At 44.6% G+C, this 23,447-nt stretch overlaps 1 protein-coding gene across 4 annotated transcripts in view; it reads right to left on the bottom strand.

Moving 5' to 3' along the window:
• WWP1 (WW domain containing E3 ubiquitin protein ligase 1) overlaps nt 1–23,447 on the bottom strand; it is a 248,013-nt gene that overhangs the window by 155,139 nt on the left and 69,427 nt on the right. For all 4 annotated transcript variants that reach the window (XM_040354574.1, XM_040354575.1, XM_040354576.1 and 1 more), the window contains exon 2: nt 15,277–15,362. In XM_040354574.1, the coding sequence (XP_040210508.1) occupies nt 15,277–15,343 (67 nt within the window). In that variant the 5' untranslated portion in view covers nt 15,344–15,362. The remainder of the gene's footprint in view (nt 1–15,276; nt 15,363–23,447) is intronic.

Below are 23,447 nucleotides of genomic sequence, written 5' to 3'. Positions count from 1 at the left end.
CTGCATCCTCAATTCTTCGTCGTTCATGTCGAATGGTCTACCCCAACACTGTCACTACAATGTTGAATCTTTCCTCTTTATGTAGAATAATCTTGTACTAAGAGTTATGGCCCGTACACATGATCCGAATATCGTACGACTTTTTTCGCTTAATAGACGCAAGTAGAAATTGAATAGGTTATTAAAGTCATGAAAATTCACGCACGACAGGAAAAAAAAAAAAAAATCGGAAGTGATGTCATGTGTTGTAATGTATTTGTATTGTATTTTCAGATGACAACTATACTGACTAACGAAAATCGTACGATCTGGCATCGTACATGGAAAATTTTCATGCTTTGTCCGATCGAATAATATCGGATGAACTGTTGTGATTGGCTCTCGAAAGTAGTGTACACACAATCCGAAAATCGTACGATTCTTCCTCGGACGATCATTTTCGTCCGATATTCGGATTGTGTGTACGGGCCATTAGGCACATTCGACCGCAGTTTTCATAGACACAGATCGCTATTGTCAGCGTCATGTCGAATCTCCTATCTAGATCGAACTGTTGTGGCAACGAAAATAAAAATAAATAAAGCATTTTTTTTTTAGGTCGGATGTTTCGGATTTCGGATTCTGCGCGTTAGTTTTTGTTTGTTAAAACGATAACAAATACCCGAAATTTGGACGAAAATGCATCCGGACGAAAACAAATGCATATGTCTTGTGACCATAGAGAAAAAATGTTTGTATGCAGAAGTGTAATTTTAAGAAGCATACATTAGAATATAAATTAAAGCTACATCCAGAAGAAACTTATGTTGGCCTTCTTTCTGTAAGGTCAAAGCGGTTGTATACTTTTTTTTTACTTTTCCTATGGGTAAGCCTATAAGAAGGCTTACCTGTAGGTAAAAAGAATATCTTCCCTCACACGCACCCATCAAGAACAAATCCTCCCCCTACAGACTCTTACGAGCATTGAGAGAGTGGCACAATATCAGCTATTGTGCGCAGGCGCCGTCTACAGCTGATCGTAAAAGCAGCTTTTCATGGGCTTCGTGCTGCGCATACGCAGTTCCATCCGGGCATTTTTCGATAGGCGGCATGTTTCAACAGGACACCGGAAAGAAGTCTCCCACGGTCATGCGCGGGAGTGACGACATCGCGGCTCCAGCCACTCACAGCGCTGGAGCCGAGACACCCGGAAGACACGCAGAGGAAAAAAAAAAAGGAATGGTCCATTTCCACGTATGTCTTGTGTTGTCGGTTGGGTTTTAGCAGAAAAGTCTTGTTCTTACCAGGCTGATTAGCTCTCCTGTGTCTACCATGTCATGTTTTCACTTACTAAAGTACAGCCTGTATGGTCGATGTCACTAGGAGTGGTCTTGTTGTCATGCTACAAAACACATCCGAAACATATGCACATGCTTTTCTGATGAGCTTCCATTGAAGTCAATGGACTCAAAATTGCACCAAAAGAAGTGCCTGCAGCTCTTCCAAAAATGTCACTGCAGAAAAGTGCATAGATCCCATAGAACAGAACAAAAATTGGCTCATCTGTGCGCTTCAGCAAGGTGTGAACATCACTTTACAATTAGTGAAGCACTCAATACAGGTGAGGAACAAAAAGAAAAACAAACATTTCCAACCCTGCATTTAAACAGCAAAACAATATTTAGGGCACACGGAAGTTTTGAGGCACAAATATGCTGTAGTGTACGAATCCTGGTCATCTTCCACGCACTGGTCATACAGTAGGTGTTTGTGATATTGTGCTTTTAGCAGGACAGCGTCGCGCTGATACTCGGCGACAGGGTGCCGAGATCTTGCCGACATCTCACACTCACTGGAATAGTGACAGCACATCCCAGCAAGCGCGTCATAGAAGCGACGGGAGATCCGACTTGGATTCCCGCCAATTCTACACGTGTGCGGCGTTTGTTATGAATCCTGAGGGGGAAGTCCCCGCCGGATTTTAAATAAAAATCCGGCATGGGTCCCCCCCTCAGGAGCATACCGGGCCCTTAGGTCTGTTATGGGTTGTAAGGAGAGCCCCCCTACGCCGAAAAAAACGGCGTAGGGGGTCCCCCTACAATCCATACCAGACCCGTATCCAAAGCACGCTACCCGGCCAGCCAGAAAGGGAGTGGGGACGAGCGAGCGCCCCCCCCCCTCCTGAGCCGTACCAGGCTGCATGCCCTCAACATGGGGGGGTTGGGTGCTCTGGGGCAGGGGGGCGCACTGCGGCCCCCCACCTCAGAGCACCCTGTCCCCATGTTGATGAGGACAGGGCCCCTTCCCGACATCCCTGGCCGTTGGTTGTCGGGGTATGCGGGCGGGAGGCTTATCGGAATCTGGGAGCCCCCTTTAATAAGGGGGCCCCCAGATACCGGCCCCCCCACCCTAAGTGAATGAGTATGGGGTACATCGTACCCCTACCCATTCACCTGCAAGAAAAGTGGTAAAAACACAAATAAACCACACAGTGTATTAAAATATTTTATTTTTCTGCTCCGGAGGCCGCCCCCTGTCTTCTTTATTAGCTCTTTTACCAGGGGGGGGCTTCTTCTTTGACGTCTTCGGGTGGGTGGGGGCCGCCGTCTGGTTCTCTTCCACCGCCGGGGGGGGGTGGCTTTTAAAAAAGCCCCCACCCCCCCGGCGGGTTTCCTCCGGCGTCTTCGGCGGGGCTCTTCTTCTTCCGCTATCCCGACGGGTCTTCTCCGCTATCCGGGGGGTCTCGCCGCTCTCCGCTGTTGACTCGTCGCACCCCGGTTCTTCGTCTCGCAGTCCGGTCCCTTCTTCCGTGCTGTACGTCTTCTTCCGCGCTGTGACGTCATGTTCTTCACTTCTCTTCTTCTCCCGATGTTGACTCGCCGGTCCTCCTCGCTGAAATGACGGATGCGCGCCTTGCATCGGACCTATATAGGCCTCACAGTCCCATCATGCTCTGTACCTACCCATGTGATACCTACCACGTGGTAGGTATCACATGGGTAGGTACAGAGCATGATGGGACTGTGAGGCCTATATAGGTCCGATGCAAGGCGCGCATCCGTCATTTCAGCGAGGAGGACCGGCGAGTCAACATCGGGAGAAGAAGAGACGTGAAGAACATGACGTCACAGCGCGGAAGAAGACGTACAGCACGGAAGAAGGGACCGGACTGCGAGACGAAGAACCGGGGTGCGACGAGTCAACAGCGGAGAGCGGCGAGACCCCCCGGATAGCGGAGAAGACCCGTCGGGATAGCGGAAGAAGAAGAGCCCCGCCGAAGACGCCGGAGGAAACCTGCCGGGGGGGTGGGGGCTTTTTTAAAAGCCACCCCCCCCCGGCGGTGGAAGAGAACCAGACGGCGGCCCCCACCCACCCGAAGACGTCAAAGAAGAAGCCCCCCCCTGGTAAAAGAGCTAATAAAGAAGACAGGGGGCGGCCTCCGGAGCAGAAAAATAAAATATTTTAATACACTGTGTGGTTTATTTGTGTTTTTACCACTTTTCTTGCAGGTGAATGGGTAGGGGTACGATGTACCCCATACTCATTCACTTAGGGTGGGGGGGCCGGTATCTGGGGGCCCCCTTATTAAAGGGGGCTCCCAGATTCCGATAAGCCTCCCGCCCGCATACCCCGACAACCAACGGCCAGGGTTGTCGGGAAGGGGCCCTGTCCTCATCAACATGGGGACAGGGTGCTCTGAGGTGGGGGGCCGCAGTGCGCCCCCCTGCCCCAGAGCACCCAACCCCCCCATGTTGAGGGCATGTAGCCTGGTACGGCTCAGGAGGGGGGGGGGCGCTCGCTCGTCCCCACTCCCTTTCTGGCTGGCCGGGTAGCGTGCTTTGGATACGGGTCTGGTATGGATTGTAGGGGGACCCCCTACGCCGTTTTTTTCGGCGTAGGGGGGCTCTCCTTACAACCCATAACAGACCTAAGGGCCCGGTATGCTCCTGAGGGGGGGACCCATGCCGGATTTTTATTTAAAATCCGGCGGGGACTTCCCCCTCAGGATTCATAACAAACGCTGCACGTGTGTAGAATTGGCGGGAATCCAAGTCGGATCTCCCGTCGCTTCTATGACGGCTCTGTCTCCATCGCGGCAAGCCAGCTCGGCGCTGGCTCCCGCGATGGGGCTCGTAGGTGCTCAATCTCGCCGAGAAAGAGAGCGAGATTGACACAAAATCGGGTTCACCTACTGTAGGAGTCACTGACTGGATAGGGCAAATGGCAGCTTTTACATGTGAATGCACATATGACGTATTCCCCAAACACAGAATGTTTATGTGCACAAACGCGTCGGTGTTTTCCCGAGTGTGACCACGTACAGCCTTTCACTTTCAACCACCAGAATTTTTTTTTTGCTACAGCATGTTTGCACTTCAAAACCTCAAGTGCTTAATATAAACATGCCATAGAAGTGGGCAATTCAACTGCTGAGCTTGATTGGGGTGGGGCGACCCCCTGACATTCTTGCCACAGAGATCAGTTTTAGGTTGACTAGACAAAGTTCCTGCCAGCTTTAAAAAAAAATAGCACTGCATTAATTATATATTTACAGTAAATAAAAACCTACCGCTTTCATTAAATACGTTATTTAACCACTTAAGCTCTGAGAATATTTTCCCTCTTTCATGACCAGGCTATTTTTTGCGATACAGCACTGCATTACTTTAACTGAAAAATGCGCAGTCGTGCGGCGCTGTACCTAAACACAAGAATTTGAGTCTTTTTTTCCCCACGAACAGAGCCGCTACATATTTTTGGTAAAAAAAAAACAATGAGCGTATATTGATTGGCGTGCCCAAAAGTTAGAGCCTCCAAACTATGGGATATTTTTTTTTTTTTACTAGTAATGGCAGTGATCAGCGATATTGCGGCAGTCGGGACACTAACAGTTGACACTTTTTGGAGACCAGTGACATTAATACGGTATCAGTACTAAAAATAATATGCACTGTAACAGTACTAATGACACAGGCAAGGTAGGGGGTTAACATCAGGTGCGATCACACACACACAGTTATTAAAAATCTTGGGTACCCTGATCGACTACACCCCTTAAAATAGACCGGATACAAAAGATAACTTCCTCCTCACCTTCCCTCCCCCTCCCCTTGATACCCTTTTACATTGATTTTGATTTTATATTTTGATGTTATGAGCCATAATCCCTTGTTTACAGCATGATCCCGTTGGGGTAAACAGGGATTGCTAGTCTAAGCATTTGTCCAGTATGCATCTGGACTAACGCTCTATGTTAGCACTGTTTAGTAATTTGATCATTTGTGGCCTACCCAGACACACTGATGAATACAATGTTTGACTAAGAAACTGTTGTAATATTAAGAATTGTATTAGTGTCTTATTGTTTATCTTTGAAAAATACAATAAAAGCATTTGAAAAGAAAAAGCTTGGGTACATGCAGTAAAGGCTGAGGCAGAAAGTGCTAAATGCTGCTGGATGTCCTCCATCCAGGAAATATAGCAAGCTCCAACTTGCTGCAGCTTCTAATGCACACTGAGAATATACAGTGAAATCCGAGTAAGCAGTTTCAGTACAGGAAAGAAGCCTGTACAGTTGTGTCAGACTATAGGTAAGGCCACAGTTCCTCTTTAAAACCACGATCAATTATTTTTTGTTGTCTGTCCCGCTGGCGACTTTTCCTTCCATTCACTTTTTCCCCTGGATTCAGCAGACTTTTCTTTTAAGTATTTATTAAATATTTCATTAACTGAAACCACAAATTGCTCCATCAACCCTCCACTATACTAGATGCACAATGCTACACGGTACACAGCCCTGGCTGACAAACCTTAAAAATCTGAATATATGTGTGTGTGTGTGTGTGTGTGTGTGTGTGTGAGTGTGAGTGTGAGAGAGAAAGCCGCGGCCTTAATTACCGGCCATCGCAGGCCTGCCACGACCGTGCGGCGGGGGAGGTGGGGGCGCACGGAAGGCACAGGATCCTGTGTCTCCATACACCCCCACCTCCCCCGCCGCGAGATCACGACGGCCGTTATTTGAGGCCGCGGCTTTGTGAAGTCCCAAGCTTCCTTCTGTGACCTGGCGCCGTCTGGTGGTGGCCGTTGGCATTACAAGTAAAACAGCAGTTCTAATGACCTCTGCCGGGTTAGCCCCCCCCATATAAAAAAATTAGACTTTTTTTTATGCAGTTTGTTAGATCTTTGTTAGATCAGGTTAGATCAATCATTGTTTGCGTTAGATCACACACAGAAGAAGCAATATTAACAGTTATTTGCTGGGGGGGCTAACCCGTCACCAGCCCCCCCTTATCAAATTTTCTGGCCAAAAATCATTCAGGCTAATAGATATTCGTTAGATCCGGTAAGATCAACTGGTTTTAACGTTAGATCTAACATCGTTTCCGAGATATTCCACATAAAAAAATAGATTTTAGGTGGTACATATGCATGGACATATGGACGGGTTGGCCCCCCCCTTATCAAGTTTTCTGGCCGAAAATCATTCAGGCTAATAGATATTCGTTAGATCCGGTAAGATCAAGTGGTTTTAACGTTAGATCTCACATCATTTCAGAGATATTCCACATACAAATACAGATATTGGGTGTATACAAGGACTAATGAGGGGGGGCTGCCCCCCCCTTATCAATATTTTTGGCCAAAAATCATTCAGGCTAATAGATATTGGTTAGATCCGGTAAGATCAAGTGGTTTTAACGTTAGATCTCACATAATTAGAGACTTATTAAGTGATTAATGAAGGGGGGCTGGCCCCCCCTTATCAATATTTTTGGCCAAAAATCATTCAGGCTAATAGATATTCGTTAGATCCGGTAAGATCACGTGGTTTTAACGTTAGATCTCACATCGTTTCCGAGATATTCCACATACAAATACAGATATTGGGTGTATACAAGGACTAATGAGGGGGGGCTGGCCCCCCCTTATCAATATTTTTGGCCAAAAATCATTCCGGCTAATAGATATTCGTTAGATCTGGTAAGATCAAGTGGTTTTAACGTTAGATCTCACATAATTTCAAAAATATTCCACATAGAAATACACGTCATAGACTCTTTTCCTCCTTTGGTGGACCAAAGGTTCTTTGGTGGGGGGAGTGTGTAGCGGGGGCTGCTCTGTCACCCATGGCCCCGCACCTCCCGCCAGCAAACATCGGACTGAATAGACAATGACACAGGCACTCACTGAGGGAGATCATGCCTGTCAGTCCCTGTCTCCTCTTCCTTGAGTGACGAGCGGCGCTCATTCACCGGCATCCCGCCCACTATGCTCTCTTCTCTGTGTCCCTATTGGCAGGGTGAGGGAGCCAATCAAGCAGCAGCAGAGGACCACAGGACTTGAAGTCTCATCACAAAATTGCACCATTGATTTCTACAGGGGGCAGAGCTACTACTTTTGCTTTGCAAGAAGGGGGGCTAGCTAAAGACTTAAGCTTGTTGGTCTGAGGAGAGATCACCATGAGGCAGGAAGATGAACAGAGGTGTGAGGAGAGACTACAGGCATTCGCTAGAGAACCATCCAAAGACGGTTCCAGAGACCCTCCAGAGACAGTTGTAGATGGATGTACCTTCTGTACCACCTAATATCCCTATTTCTATGTGGAATATCTCTGAAATTATGTGAGATCCAACGTTAAAACCACTTGATCTTACCGGATCTAACGAATATCTATTAGCCTGAATGATTTTTGCCCAGAAAATTTGATAAGGGGGGGCCAGCCCGTCCATATGTCCATGCATATGTACCACCTAAAATCTATTTTTTTTATGTGGAATATCTCGGAAACTATGTGAGATCTAACGTTAAAACCAGTTGATCTTACCGGATCTAACAAATATCTATTAGCCGGAATGATTTTTGGCCAAAAATATTGATAAGGGGGGGCCAGCCCCCCCTCATTAATCACTTAATAAGACCCTAATTATATGAGATCTAACGTTAAAACCACTTGATCTTACCGGATCTAACGAATATCTATTAGCCTGAATGATTTTTGGCCAAAAATATTGATAAGGGGGGGCCAGCCCCCCTCATTAGTCCTTGTATACACCCAATATCTGTATTTGTATGTGGAATATCTCTGAAACGATGTGAGATCTAACGTTAAAACCACTTGATCTTACCGGATCTAACGAATATCTATTAGCCTGAATGATTTTTGGCCAGAAAATTTGATAAGGGGGGGCTGGTGACGGGTTAGCCCCCCCAGCAAATAACTGTTAATATTGCTTCTTCTGTGTGTGATCTAACGCAAACAATGATTGATCTAATCTGATCTAACAAAGATCTAACAAACTGCATAAAAAAAGTCAATTTTTTTTATATGGGGGGGCTAACCCGGCAGAGGTGTTCTAATGTGTAATTTTTCACTGTTTTCACTGCCGTCTCCTTCCCTCCAATTAGAACCCCCAAACATTATATATATATTTTTATTCCAACGCCCTAGAGAATAAAATGGCGATCATTGCAATACTTTCCGTCACGCCGTATTAGCGCAGCAGTCTTACAAGCACACTTTTTTGGGGGGAAAAATAAAGTTATCCCAATTTTTTTTATATTGTGAAAGATAATGTTACGCCGAGTAAATTGATACCCAACATGTCACACTTCAAAATTGCATCCGCTCGTGGAATGGCGACAAACTTTTACCCTTTAAAATCTCCATAGGCGACGTTTAAAAAAATTCTACAGGTTGCATGTTTTGAGTTACAGAGGAGTTCTAGAGCCAGAATTATTGCTCTCGCTCTAACGATCGCGGCGATACCTCACATGTGTGGTTTGAATACCGTTTACATATGCGGGCGCTACTCACGTATGTGTTCGCTTCTACGTGCAAGCTCGACGGGGCGCATTTTCTGGGTCCTAACTTTTTTAGCTGGCTCCTAGATTCCAAGCAAATTTGTCAAACCTTGGTATATTGGTATATACACAGTATGTAAGTATATAGACATAGACACAAGGACATACTAGCAGTAGCATGATTGTTCCAGAATGGGCAAAGTGATATTACAGACCGTGGTAAAGTAGTGTCTTAGTGAACATAATTTTTTTTTTGAAAAATCCAGAATTGCTGTGCTAAAATAGGAGGTGATCAAACCAAGATACTAATTATACACAGTGATAAGTCCAGGAGAACATCTAAAATATTAAGGTTCAAATCTGTGAAGAAATTCAACATAAAAGTTCTTAAAGGGGTTAAGGTAAAAAAAATAAAAAATCCCTAAATAGCTTCCTTTACCTTAGTGCAGTCCTCCTTCACTTACCTCATCCTTCCATTTTGCTTTTAAATGTTCTTATTTCTTCTGAGAAATCCTCACTTCCTGTTCTTCTGTCTGTAACTCCACACAGTAATGCAAGGCTTTCTCCCTGGTGTGGAGAAAGCCTCTTGAGGGGGCGATCAGGCAAGTCAGGACACTCTACTTTGCAGATGGAGAAAAGAGCTGTGTGTTAGTGGGCGTCCTGACACTCCTGCTCGCCCCCTCAAGAGGCTTTCTCCACACCAGGGAGAGAAAGTGTTGCATTACTGTGTAAAAAAAAAAAAAAAAAAAAAAAAGTTCTACTTTAATGCTTTGAAACTATCACGGTCTTATTTGCGGCTCCACAACTAAGTCCACAATGAGTTAAACATGTTAGAGGGGAAAGCCTTCAGGCATGGCCGTCAGTGTGTGCTGGATTGGATCAATAAAGTTTTATCTAGAAGTGACATCATCACTTTGTTTCTTGGAGTTAGTATACATGGGCTGTGGGTGGTCTTCGGAGTACCCAGATGCAGACAGAGTCTGCAGGCTTGCCTGTGCAGTAGGACACAAGGTGCAGACCAAGGTGCACCACAAAAGCCGCCCCCCCAGCCGACCTCCTCCTTGTGATAAAGTAAAAGTAGATCATGGCCCCATACCACCTGTGCCAAAATTTGGATTTATCTTTACCAACAGGACCAAATTTGACTTTGAAAGATGTTTTACGTCACATAAGAATCATTAGGCAGAACAGCTAAAAGCAAATAAGGATTTACAGTTGTAGATGCTTTTTTTTTTTATAACAAAACATATCTATACTTACCTCCTCTGTGCAATCGTTTTGCACAGAGCAGCCCTGATGCTCTTCTACTGGGGTGCCCCACCGGCGCTCCAGGCCCCCTCCTCTTTATCGGTTACCCCAAGTCGCATTTCATGGGGGCACCCGAGTGGGCTCGCTCCCGAGTCCTGCTGCTGCGTCCATTGACAAAGACAGCGGGACTTTGCCTGTCCCCCGCATCACTGGATTTGGTCCAATCAGAGATACAGCAGCTGGAGCTTCTGCGCGCTCGCGCACATAACTGAATCGAATCAGACTTTACAACCACTTTATTTATATAAATTCACATGTATGCAAGCTACAACATTCTAGAACTCCCATGGGGGACAAGTCAGACTTGCTCACCAAAGAATTCTTTGGATCATTTCAACTATTTGTTATCAAGCTAAAAACATGTTCCTTCCCCAAGTTCCTGAATGTCTGATTAGGACCGGCTTTACATGTACAAGGCTCACGCGGAAGACTGAACATGACCTTCACTAGTAAACAAGCTGCACTCCACAGGGCTGTATTCAAAGCCTGCAGAACCCCTGTGGTGGAAAGAGAAATACTCAAGACGCAAGAGTGACTTAAATGTATATCAAAACCTTGGAATTCCTACGAGAACAACAGTGCTGAAGTGTAAAAACTGTCTAGCACTAAACACCTACAGGCAACAAGTACAATTGTCTGTAAAGAACTAATGCAATCCAGGAACCACCCCAAGTGCTTTTCAAAGGCTCAGATTCTGGAACATTCCATAGAGCAGAATTATGAAAACTACAGATATTAAAGGTTAGCAGGCAATTCACTGTGAAACATAAATGGCAGATCAATCCGCCCAACTATAACAAAATGCTGAACTACAGAGTGTCACAGTGTACCTGTGATGAAACAATCCAGGTAAAGATGAATGTAGAACTTATGAGCACACACTAAATAAAAGAGGTCTTCACATATTTGTACCCGTGTTTCCCCGAAAATAAGACCGGGTCTTATATTCATTTTAGTCACAAAAAACACACCAGGGCTTATTTTCAGGGTAGGGCTTATTTATTTACGGTAAGTACATTGAACAACATTTAAACAAACATTTTTCAAATACCGGTACAGTCATCTTCATTTTCCTTTGAACCATTGGTCCTAATCTGTCATTTACAGCAAGTCTGTTTGGCTAGTTGTTGCTTTAATAAAAATCCTGTTCCTTTACCCCCCCCCCCCTCCCTTATCAAGTCAGGAGTCTCCGTTTTTTAGATCATTATTTTTGGTACTGTGATACTGTGTCATATTGTGGTCTGAGGTTCAGTTTTATACTGGTATACCGTTGAAAGTATGGGATACGGTACCTGTTTTTTTTTCTGCACCGAGATCTGAGGTGATGAGGAGTTCGGATTTGGTGATGTCAGCCAGCTCCGTGCAGTGAAAATGGAGGGGGCGCAGACGTCAGCGGGAGGAGAGGAGGAGAAAGAAGAGCCGAACTGCCGCTGACGTCAATGCACTGAAGACGGCATCTGGAGGGAGGAGGGGAGGGAAGAGAATAGCCGCTATCCCCAGCTGATGCGCGCACAAGAGGAAGCAGCAGCAGACATCAGCCGGGGGGGGGGGGGGGGGGGGAGGACCTCTGACGGGGCAGCAGTGGGTGCATACTTTGTTTTACATATACCGCAGCAAACAGAGACCTTTAGCCAGCATTTAAAAAAAAAAATGTTGGCGATTTACTAGGTCTTATTATCGGGGTAGGGCTTATATTGCAGCCCACCCCGATAATCCAAGTAGGGCTTAATATCAGGGTAGGGTGTATTTTCGGGGAAACACTGTATTTATCTTCCAATGGAGCCAAAGAGCCCCCAAAAAAAATCAGAAACTCATTATGCAAATCTTGACTTCCTGCTGAAAAGTCAAAGCTACACCCATCCTGCAATACCAGCCTATTGGTTTCAGTGAGAGGGAAGGATGTGTGTGTGTAATGGGTCTCCAATCTTGTAGCAGGAAATCTATAGCCTTATTCACATAGGCGGCACTCCCAACCACCCCCTATGGAAAGGGATATGTGGTGGCTCGCTTTTCAGAGGATGGTAAAGCACTGCTGCTAGGCATTGTAGAGGCGATAAACACTAAAATTTGGACACTCCAGGTCCTCACCATCCTATGTAACATCACGACTGATAGAGATTCCTCAAAACGGTGAGAGTCATTCAGTAAGAAGAAATTAGCAAAAACTGACTTAACTCAGCCACCACAGAAAATAACCAGATATTACAACTCACTGGGCTAAATTTAATCATTTTATTAACAATTTTAAAAACATGCAAATTTGTAAGCTTAATATGGTACCAAACCACACTGTTTTCATTTCATACACACCTAAAACCATGCATCCACCTCACTCGCATAATTGGTATAGATTGTACCCATATGTGTACAAAACATGATAAATACGGTATATGTATATAATATATCAAGTAAATGGGGTACAGGGGGCTGGCGATCCCAGTCCAAAATGATTGGATTGGACTGGGAATTGATCACAGCAAGGTCCTATGTATATAGATTGTAATCCATGGCATCAGTCTGGGAGAGCAAGTCTTTTTCATAGAGCAATGGCAAATCCAAATAGTCCAAGGTAAATGATGGATGAAGGAAAAATCCTTGACTAGTGTATGCCGGTTGAAACCCCTTCGTGGAAATCAGAGGGTAACGTGGTTCAGAGGAGGGTACTTGTTCACCGACTATATCAGTGGTCTCAAAGTACCGGCCCGCGGGCCATTTGCGGCCCGCGGACCAGTTATAAATGGCCCGCAGGCAGGGTGGAAGTGAGGGGAGCAAAAAAAAAAATAAAAAAAAAAATTTTTTTTTTTTTTTTTTTTTTAGCTGGCGCCATCTGGTGGTGAGCCATTGGTATTACAAGTTATTACCACCAGATGTGAGCTGGCGCCATCTGGTGGTGGCCGTTGGTATTACAAGTTAAGCATTACAAGTTAAACAGCAATTCTAATGTCATTTTACACTATTTTCACTGCCATATTCTTCCCTCTAATTAGAACCCCCAAACATTATATATATTTTTTATCCTAACACCCTAGAGAATAAAATAGCGATCGTTGCAATACTTTCTGTTACGCCGTATTTGCGCAGTGGTCTTACAAGCGCACTTTTTTGGGAAAAATTACACTTTTTTTAATTAAAAAATAAGACAACAGTAAAGTTATCCCCATTTTTTTTAATATTATGAAAGATAATGTTACGCCGAGTAAATTCATACCCAACATGTCACGCTTCAAAATTGTGTCCGCTTGTGGAATGCGGACAAACTTTTTTACCCTTTAAAATCTTCATAGGCGACGTTTAAAAAAATCTACAGGTTGCATGTTTTAAGTTACAGAAGAGCTAGAATTATTGCTCTCACTCTACCAATCGCGGCGATACCTCACGTGTGGTTTGAACACCGTTTACATATGCGGGCGCTGCTCACGTATGTGTTCGCTTCTGCGCGCAAGCTCGTCGGGACGGGGTGCGTTTTCTGGCTCCTAACTTTTTTAGCTGGCTCCTAGATTCCAAGCAAATTTGTCAAACCCTGACTTACACCAGTGCTGGTGGTAATAATGCGCTCGCTGACACCAGTGCTGGTGGTAATAATGCGCTCGCTGACACCAGGGCTGGGGGTTAATAATGTGTTCGCTGACACCAGTACTGTTGTTTTTGAAGTTTGAAAGTTTGCATGCGGCCCCCCATGGCATATGAAAACTTGTCTTGTGGCCCTCAGGTAATTTGAGTTTGAGACCCCTGGACTATATGGTTAAATCTTAACTTGATAGGCAGATTGTCGCATCTGTGTTGGATAACCAGAGTATATATATATATATATATATATATATATATATATATATATATATATATATATATATATATATATATATATATATATATATATATATATATATATATATATATATATATATGTGAATGTTGAAATAGCCTCCCTCACACACCAGCAAACTTTCAAGTCACATATAATGTGCGCATTCAATCTCCACCTTGAAGATTAGTTCTCAATGCCTTAGATATCAAAGGTGCAAAGTCCATATGTTTCAATATAACCAGATTACCATTGTGTGCTCTATTGGGTGCATGCATGCATCTTATACTTAGCCATCCTTGATGCAAGTGGAAGCTTTAGTCCGAACATCTGTTGAACGAAGGGCTTTTCCTTAAATGGGAATAGCCCAGTCCAGGGTGACTGGTTTCACCAGGCCGACTGCTTTAGATGCAATACTGCACCCTTGTGAATGCCAGTTTTAATTTCATTTATTTTTATCAGCTGAACATGGATTTTGAAATATTGTGCCACAACCAGAGGCATGGGTGGTGTTTGGTGTGGGTACTTCCTGGCAGACATAACATGCTGTATAACTGTTGCTGCCTTGGGAAGCAAACCATCACACCAATACAGTATGTACCATACCATCCAGCTGCCATTGCACAGTTCAGGTGGGGGGTTGGTTTGGGAAAAAAATAGGATTTTTGTACTCACCGTAAAATCCATTTCTCTGAGTTCATGGACGGACACAGCAGCCTTTGACCTTAGGGTATTATATCCTTCCTTCCAGGAGAATCTCTCCTGGAAGGAAGGATATAATGCTGTCCGTCCATGAACGGAAGAGAAATGCAGATCGATAGCAGTTTTTTTTTCATTTCCACCTGGCCACCCGTGTGAACGAGGCATAAAAACCAGTCAGTCAGTCCGTAAAAGTAGAGTAATACAATTTATAGTTCCCATCGTCAATCTCCTCACTTGAGGTTGAAGATTCATCAGCATACAACACTACCAAAATGTGTAGGATGCCTACATCTCCCGTTGCGCATGACTGGTGAAACCACAGCTTGCATCAGTGAGAAACAAGCTTTCAATACACCTGGATGTATCACATGCTGAAGATTCATTAGCCAATGTACTTCTGCATGAAGACTGCAGTCATCTCCAGCAGTACCTATAAGGATTTTACCTCCTTACAGGCCGGCTGGATTCTACGTTTCTTTGTAAGCAACAAGTGACTTTTGGAGCATGCTAGAAGAGGAATGCAGGTACAAGCATGCGCTAAAATTTTCATTGTATAGCTTAAACATAGACTTTATACCAAGCCACAGGGGGATAAACAGCTTATGACAAATGTGTCAGACCGTATATAAAAACAGGCAAAGAACAACAAGGCTTCCAATGTCACAGCAAATAAAGCCACTTACCTGTCACATGCAGCTGTAAACCTTCATGACTGTTTCTATTAGCCTGCCGCGGTGAGGCTGTGGCCATGTCGGGTTACAGGTCAGGCCTAGAAAGAGAGAACAAAGGCATCATGTGAGTGCGATCACAACATGAACGGTTCTGGGCTGTGCGCTCCTGCTTGTCAGTGCCAATTCTCACTCATGGGTGACCGTCATAAATCTCAAAGTACAGATGTCATTTCAAAGTGCAGGGGGTATGTGCAAACACTTAAAACACAATAAAGCTTTACTGCAATGTAAAACAATGTATAATGCAGTCACCTGCAATGATCAAGAAGCCATTCAAATAAACCATTTATTAGCTTATATTACCCAACTGTACATATTTGCCACATAAATGTCATCTCAGGAATATTACAGGAATGGACAGAATGTTAACCAAAACACCCCACTGTGATAAGCAGTAGCTTTTACTTTAAACCCCGGGTCTCCACGCTTTCTAAATAAGGGGCCAGTAAGCCGACTTTCAGACTTTAGGAGGCTGGACTGTGGCTAGTGGTATTAGAAAAGGTCTCGGTATCAGTGGGAGAAAAAAAAAAAAATTAATACAGGAATACAGCCCAATAATTGCCATCAATTATTGGCATCAGAAGGAATACTGCCCCCCCCTCATCCTTGGCATCAGAAGGAATACTGCCCCCCCCCTCATCCTTGGCATCAGAAGGAATACTGCCCCTCCCCCTCATTGGCATCAGAAGAAATACTGCCCCCCCCCTCATCATTGACATCAGAAGGAATACTGCCCCCCCCCTCATCCTTGGCATCAGAAGGAATACTGCCCCCCCCCCTCATCCTTGGCATCAGAAGGAATACTGCCCCCCCCCTCATTGGCATCAGAAGAAATACTGCCCCCCCTCATCATTGGCATCAGAAGGAATACTGCCCCCCCCCTCATCATTGGCATCAGAAGGAATACTGCCCCCCCCCTCATCATTGGCATCAGAAGGAATACTGCCCCCCCCCTCATCATTGGCATCAGAAGGAATACTGCCCCCCCTCATCATTGGCATCAGAAGGAATACTGCCCCCCCCTCATCATTGGCATCAGAAGGAATACTGCCCCCCCCCTCATCATTGGCATCAGAAGGAATACTGCCCCCCCCCTCATCATTGGCATCAGAAGGAATACTGCCCCCCCCCCTCATCATTGGCATCAGAAGGAATACTGCCCCCCCCCCCTCATCATTGGCATCAGAAGGAATACTGCCCCCCCCTCATCATTGGCATCAGAAGGAATAGTGCCCCATCACTGGTTTAGAAGGAATAGTGCCCCATCACTGGTTTAGAAGGAATAGTGCCCCATCATTGGAATCAGAAGGAACACTGCCCCATCATTGGCATCAGGAAGAATACTGCCCCATTATTGGTATTAGTCTTTAGGAAAGAAGGGAATGGGGGACATGACAAAATATTTAAATACATCAAGGAGGTAAAAAAGTTTTACGAGGACAGTATTATGAAGCCAAGATCGAGCGCACAGGGACATGACATCAAACTAACTGGAGGAAAGTTCAAAACTAATCTTAGAAAGTATTAGTTTACTGAAGGAGTGGATTCTTGGAATAGACCTCCAGCAGAGGTAGTAAGTCAGTCAACAGTAAGTGGATTCAAAGATGCTTGGGACAACAACAAAAAAAGGGAAATAAAGAGAAAACAGACTCGATGGACCACTTGGTCTATTTTTTGCCATCATTCTTCTATATTGATATTATTTGGTATTAACAAGATGAATAGTGCTCCTGTGTTGGTATAAAAAGGATGAATAGTGCCCGATGGCTGGATAAAGGCAAGCAAAGTGCCACATTTGGTTCACAGTTTGAGGGCCACTGCTTTAAAATTGTACAACAGCACAGGTCCATCTTTTAAAATATTTATTAAAATTGTTTTAAGGCTTATACAAGACAAAGCAAGCAATGCAGACACCTGCATGTTAAAGATGACGACATACTGTACATATTGACCAAACTACCCAATCAGCACCCACACCAAGTGTACAGTAATTATGCAACATTGCAAGATAACACACACACACACACACACACACATCCCTGATTATATAACGGGAATATCCATTACTGGGGTTTGAGAATAGGACGACTGAAAAGCTACAAGCTCTAAACTGTCAGCAAAATTTGATCCCAAACAATCTCAGGTGGGCATCAAATGACTTGTCTACAAACCACTTAAAGTGAACCCACGTGGGCAGAGCAGAGCAACAGGCTCACTTTAACCACTTTTCTACCGAGCCAATTGTTTAAATGTTTGTACATAATAAAATCTGCACTTTCCGCTAGAAATTAACTTAAACCCCCAAAAAGGTAAATGTTTCCTGAAAGTTGCCAATAGCTGCGATTTTTTATGTTACGTGATATTTGCGCAACCATTTATCAAATGCATATTTTCAGGAAAAAATAAATGCATAACATTTTTTTTTGGTGCAAAACACACAAACGCGAATATACCCAACTTCATGGTAAAACTCTGCAGATGGGGTTACATCACTCCGATACAAACATGCCAAGCCTTACAATGATGCATGCCCATCAAATCACAACAAATACCCCAAATTCTCAATAGGGGATTCTTTAAAGACCTTTACATGTTGTCATTTAGGAATTACCTGCAAATTATGGCCATCACATGTTCATCCTGCATTGCTTGTTTTTTAAATGAAATTGTATGCTTCGCATACTAGCACATTATGTGAAATGTACGGTACCTTAAAACTAAGCTTACCAGCAACGCACTGTCACCAGTAACAGGGCTGTCATCTTTACCTGGCTTTCCTTCTGGGTTCCCGTCACCAAGCAGGGTGATAGGCCACGCCGCAAAGACATAACTCCCGCACTGGAGCCGCTATTCATGCCAAGGTAAGCTGGGTTCCACAAGCCCCCCGTCCAAAGTGACTCCTGTCACAGACATTACTCCAGCGCATGTGCGCAGGAGCCGCTATTCGCGGCACAGTACAGGCATGTTATTCCTTCAGCGCGCATGCACTGGTGACGTCACTGGCTCATTCACAAGTAAATCTCTCCTAAACAGTGCACTTTTTGGAGATATGCACTGTACCTATAGGCAAGCCATACCTATAGGTAAATGTCAACCATGGGGGTTTACTCCCATTTTAAGCCTGCTAGCCATAAAACAAGGGACCACTTAAAGTAAGCCTTTTCTAAGAGATACCCTGTTTCCCCAAAAATAAGACCTACCCCGAAAATAAGACCTAGCGTTATTTTCCAGGAGGGTTGCAATATAAGCCCTACCCCCAAAATAAGACCTAGTTTAAAATGCTTTTAATATCCTATAATCCACTCTATTACAGTATTACATAATGTACAATGTGTGTGTTTCTGTAATATAAATGCGGGCAAGAGAGCTCCGGCGGGTCACAGAAGTGTAGAGCGGCGCTATAAAGAAGGTATTTGGCACAATTATATTACAGAAACACACACATTGTACATTATATACTACTGTAATGGAGTGGATTATAAGATTTTACACGCATTTTAACTCCGTTCACACTGGGGATTCCTGACAGGCAGGGAGGGAGAGGGGGAGAGAAGACGGCACATTACATGGTAAGACCTACCCCGAAAATAAGCCCTACTGTGTCTTTTGTTGCCAAAATTAATATAAGACCCGGGCTTATTTTCGGGGAAACACGGTATATGGAGGCGATATTGCCGACCTCTTAAATGCCAGTTGTCCGGCTGCTACCGCGTTTCCCCATAAATAAGACCTACCCCTAGTTTAACCACTTAAAGACCTCAGGTGTTTTTCAGATTTGGTGTTTGCAAGACTAAAACATTTTTTTCTGCTAGAAAATTACTTAAAACCCCCAAACATTATATATTTTTTTTTTCTAACACCCTAGAGAATAAAATGGCGGTCATTGCAATACTTTTTGTCACACCGTATTTGCGCAGCAGTCTTACAAGCGCACTTTTTTTGGAAAAAATTCACTTTTTTGAATTAAAAAATAAGACAACAATAAATTTGGCCCAATTTTTTTATATATTGTGAAAGATAATGTTACGCCGAGTAAAATGATACCCAACATGTCACGCTTTAAAATTGCGCCCGCTCGTGGCATGGCGTCAAACTTTTACCCTTAAAAATCTAGATAGGCGACGTTTAAAAAATTCTATAAGTTGCATTTTTTGAGCTACAGAGTAGCTCTAGGGCTATAATTATTGCTCTCGCTCTAACGATCGCGGCGATACCTCACTTGTGTGATTTGAACACCGTTTTCATATGCGGGCGCTACTCACGTATGCGTTCGCTTCTGCGCGCGAGCTCGTCAGGACGGGGCGCTTTAAAAAAAATTTTTTTGTTTTCTTATTTAATTTTATTGATTTTATTATTTTTTACACTAAAATATAAAAAAAAAAAAAAATGATCACTTTTATTCCTATTACAAGGAATGTAAACATCCCTTGTAATAGAAAAAAGCATGACAGGTCCTCTTAAATATGAGATCTGGGGTCAAAATGACCTCAGATCTCATATTTAGGCTTAAATGCAAAAAAAAAAAAAAAAAAAAAAGGAAAATTTGTCATTTAAAAAAATGACAGAAAAAAAATTGTCTCTTTAAGAGGCTGGGCGGGACTGACGTTTTGACGTCACTTCCGCCCAGCAGAGCTATGAGGACGGGTGGGGGCCATCTTGCCCTCACTCAAGTCCTCACTCTCCTGGCGGCAGCATCGGATCTCCTCCGCCGCTACCGACGGCTCCGGTAAGCGGCGGAGGGCGCGGAAAAGCGGCGGGAGGGGGGGGCCCCTCTCCCGCCACCGATAACGGCGATCTCGCGGCAAATCCGCCGCGGAGACCGCCGTTATCGTTTACACGGCCGCCAGCTGAAAACATGGATATCTCAGTTGTGGCAGCAGCTGCTGCCGTTACTGAGATATCCATGTTTAAAAAGAGGACGTACATATACAGTGGGGGGTCCTTAAGTGGTTAAAGTGGTTGTAAAATCCTAAAATGCACTGTATTATATAATGTAAACTGTATGTTTCTGTAATACATTTGTGACAAATGCCTTTGTGACAGCGCCGCTTGGCACTCAGCTGATCTCCCGCTGCTTTCCTCCTCTTCTCCCAGCTGTCAGCGGGGGATCTCGCCCCGCCCTCCTCTTTGCAGTGCTCGGAGCGGGGGAAAACATCTCAGACAGGGGCATGGAAGTGCTGAGCAGCGCTCACCTGATCCCCCGCTGCTCTCCTCTTCTGCCAGCTGTCAGTGGGGGATCTCGAGCCCCCCTCCCTCTGCAGTGCTCAGAGCGGGGGAAAACATCTCAAGCGGGCCATGGAAGTGCTGAGCGGCGCTCACCTGATCCCCCGCTGCTCTCCGCTTCTGCCAGCTGTCAGTGGGGGATCTCGCCCCGCCCTCCTCTCTGCAGTGCTCAGAGCGGGGGAAAACATCTCAAGCGGGCCATGGAAGTGCTGAGCAGCGCTCCCCTGATCCCCCGCTGCTCTCCTCTTCTGCCAGCTGTCAGTGGGGGATCTCGAGCCCCCCTCCATCTGCAGTGCTCGGAGCGAGGAAGACCGATCAGGTGGGTCTGCACAGTTTACATTATACAATACTGTAATGCAGTGCATTTTACAACCACTTTTACTCAGTTCCACAAGTCACCGCTGATTCCTGACAGGCAGGGAGGGAGATGGGGAGAGAAGGAAGCACATGACAAGCCCTACCCCAAAAATAAGCCCTACTGGGTCTTTTGTTGCCAAAATTAATATAAGACCCAGGCTTATTTTTGGCAAAACACAGTATACTAACACTCTGGCTTTAAAGCACAACTCCAGACCAAAAAAAATAAAAATAAAACTAGTGCAGACCTCTGGGAAAATCAGTCAGCCAATCACAAAAGCAGAAAAATGAAATTTTTGGAGGGCGTTCTGTACACCATCTGTGTACAAAATGCCTCCAGGTAGCCATATTGCATTTTACAGAAAATTACAGTGCTGCAGATTTAAAAAGGTAATTTAAAAGCAATATTATTCAATTACACTATGAACTGAGTCGCAATTGAATACGCAATATTATCCCCACCCACTGAAACTAAAGTAACCATTTAAAAAAGACCATAAAGGACCATCAGTGCAAGTTCTGTAATTATTGCCCAAATGCTGCTGGGACTGCCATACAATCTAACATTCTTGCTTGCACCAGCACACTGCCACTTATCTATGATGGTTCTATATATCAGCACATACACTGCTTGTCTACAGCGGCTCTGGGCCAGTCATCACTCCAGAGGGTACATTAAAAATCCATTACAAAGAAGAGTAAAATGTTGGGGTTCCGCAAAACATTCCTGTAAAGATGCCATTGCATTCAGGTCCAGTGTGGCATAAAAATATTGACTGTTCATTCAGGCCGGGTTCACACTAGTGCGATCCGAGAACCCCGAGAATCCACTACGGGTTGCTGCATCGCATCCGACTCGCACGGCAGTTCACACTGCCATATGCGAACTGCTGGGGAGTGTCATACAACATAACGACACTCTCTTGCTCTATCCAAAATGAAATAAATAAATCATAATTTTCTTAAAATAAAACTGTAACAGCACACTGGTTTTTAGTGCCATGTGGTGTGTAGACAGCCCATTAAAATCAATGGGCCACTTTATTGCAATGTGGCACCAGGTCACAACAGTGTGAATGTACCCTAAAATAAACGTGGGTCGCAACTGCATACATGTGCAAACATCACAAAAAATGTTTAATGTGTTAGGGCTCATTCACACTCAAATGGTGTGAAATTGTGGCCCTCCAGCTGTTTCAGAACTAAAAATCCCATCATGCCTCTGCCTTTGGGAGTCATGCTTGTAACCATCAGCCTTGCTGGAGGACAGCAGTTTGACACCTGTGCCGTACAGCACCTTTTCCGTCCTAGCACTGAGCTGCATGCAGGCAGACCATATTAATGAATGGACAGCTGAGTTAAAGGGGTTGTAAAGGAAAAAAAGGGAGGGGGCAAGCATGAAACTCCACACAAGGGAAAAAGCCTCGCATTACAGTGTGTAGTTACAGACAGAAGAACAGGAAGTGAGGATTTCTCAGAAGAAATAAGGACATTTAAAATCAAAATGGAAGAATGAGGTAAGTGAAGGAGGACTGCACCAAGGTAAAGGAAGCTATTTAGGGAATTTTTTTTTTTACCTTCACAACCCCTTTAAAGCAGCGTTCCGCTTATCTGACTCCTCCCACCCCTCCAGTGCAGGAGAGTCTCTAGAGATGATGCACATCCATTCACCAATATGGCCTGCCTGCATGCAGCTCAACGATAGGACAAAAAGTAAACGGGCTCTTTGTGTTATACGGGGCCCAGTGCCCTTTGTATTATTTCCAATATTTTTAAATTGACAGCTCTAAAAAAAAAAAAAAAAGTTTTCCTCAATTTAGGGCGATATGTATTCTACATATTTTTGGTACTAGTAATGGTGGTAATCAGCACTTTAAATCGGGACTGCGGCTTTACGGCGCACACATCGAACACTTGACAATTATACAGCGATCAGTGCTATAAAAAATAATACTGATTACTGTATAAATGTCACTGGCAGGGAAGTGGTTAATACTATGGGGCGATCAAGGAGTTAACTGTGTTCCCCCATGTGTTCTAACTGATGGGACTGACTAGAGGAGATGACAGATTGTGTGTTCCAACTAGCTAGGAACAACTATCTGTCGCTCCTCACAGAACAGGGATTTGTGCATACACACACACACACACACACACACACACACTAGAGGTCGACCGATATGGGTTTTTCTCTGGCCGATGCCGATATTTGAAAATCGGGGCGGCAGATGGACCATATGTGTTGCCGATTTTTGCGGCTGATATTTTAAGCCGATTTTTTTTTTCCCCCTCATCTCAAAAAACCTAGGGTGGAGAGGTGGGGAGGAAATAATTGTTTAGGATGCAGCCCGTCAGTGCCCACCAGTGCAGCCCATCGGTGCCACCTCATTAGTGCCCACCAGTGCAGCCCATCAGTGCCCATCAGTGCCACCTCCTCAATGCCCGCCAATGCACCAGTGCATCCCATCATTGCCCACCAGCGCATATCACCAGTGCATCACCTCAGTGCCAACCAGGGCATCACCTCATCAGTGCCAACCAGG

This window comes from Rana temporaria, chromosome 5, assembly GCF_905171775.1.
Source record: "Rana temporaria chromosome 5, aRanTem1.1, whole genome shotgun sequence".
In the NCBI taxonomy this organism is placed as follows: Eukaryota; Metazoa; Chordata; class Amphibia; order Anura; family Ranidae; genus Rana; species Rana temporaria.
This window is presented reverse-complemented; position numbering and strand designations above follow the sequence as displayed.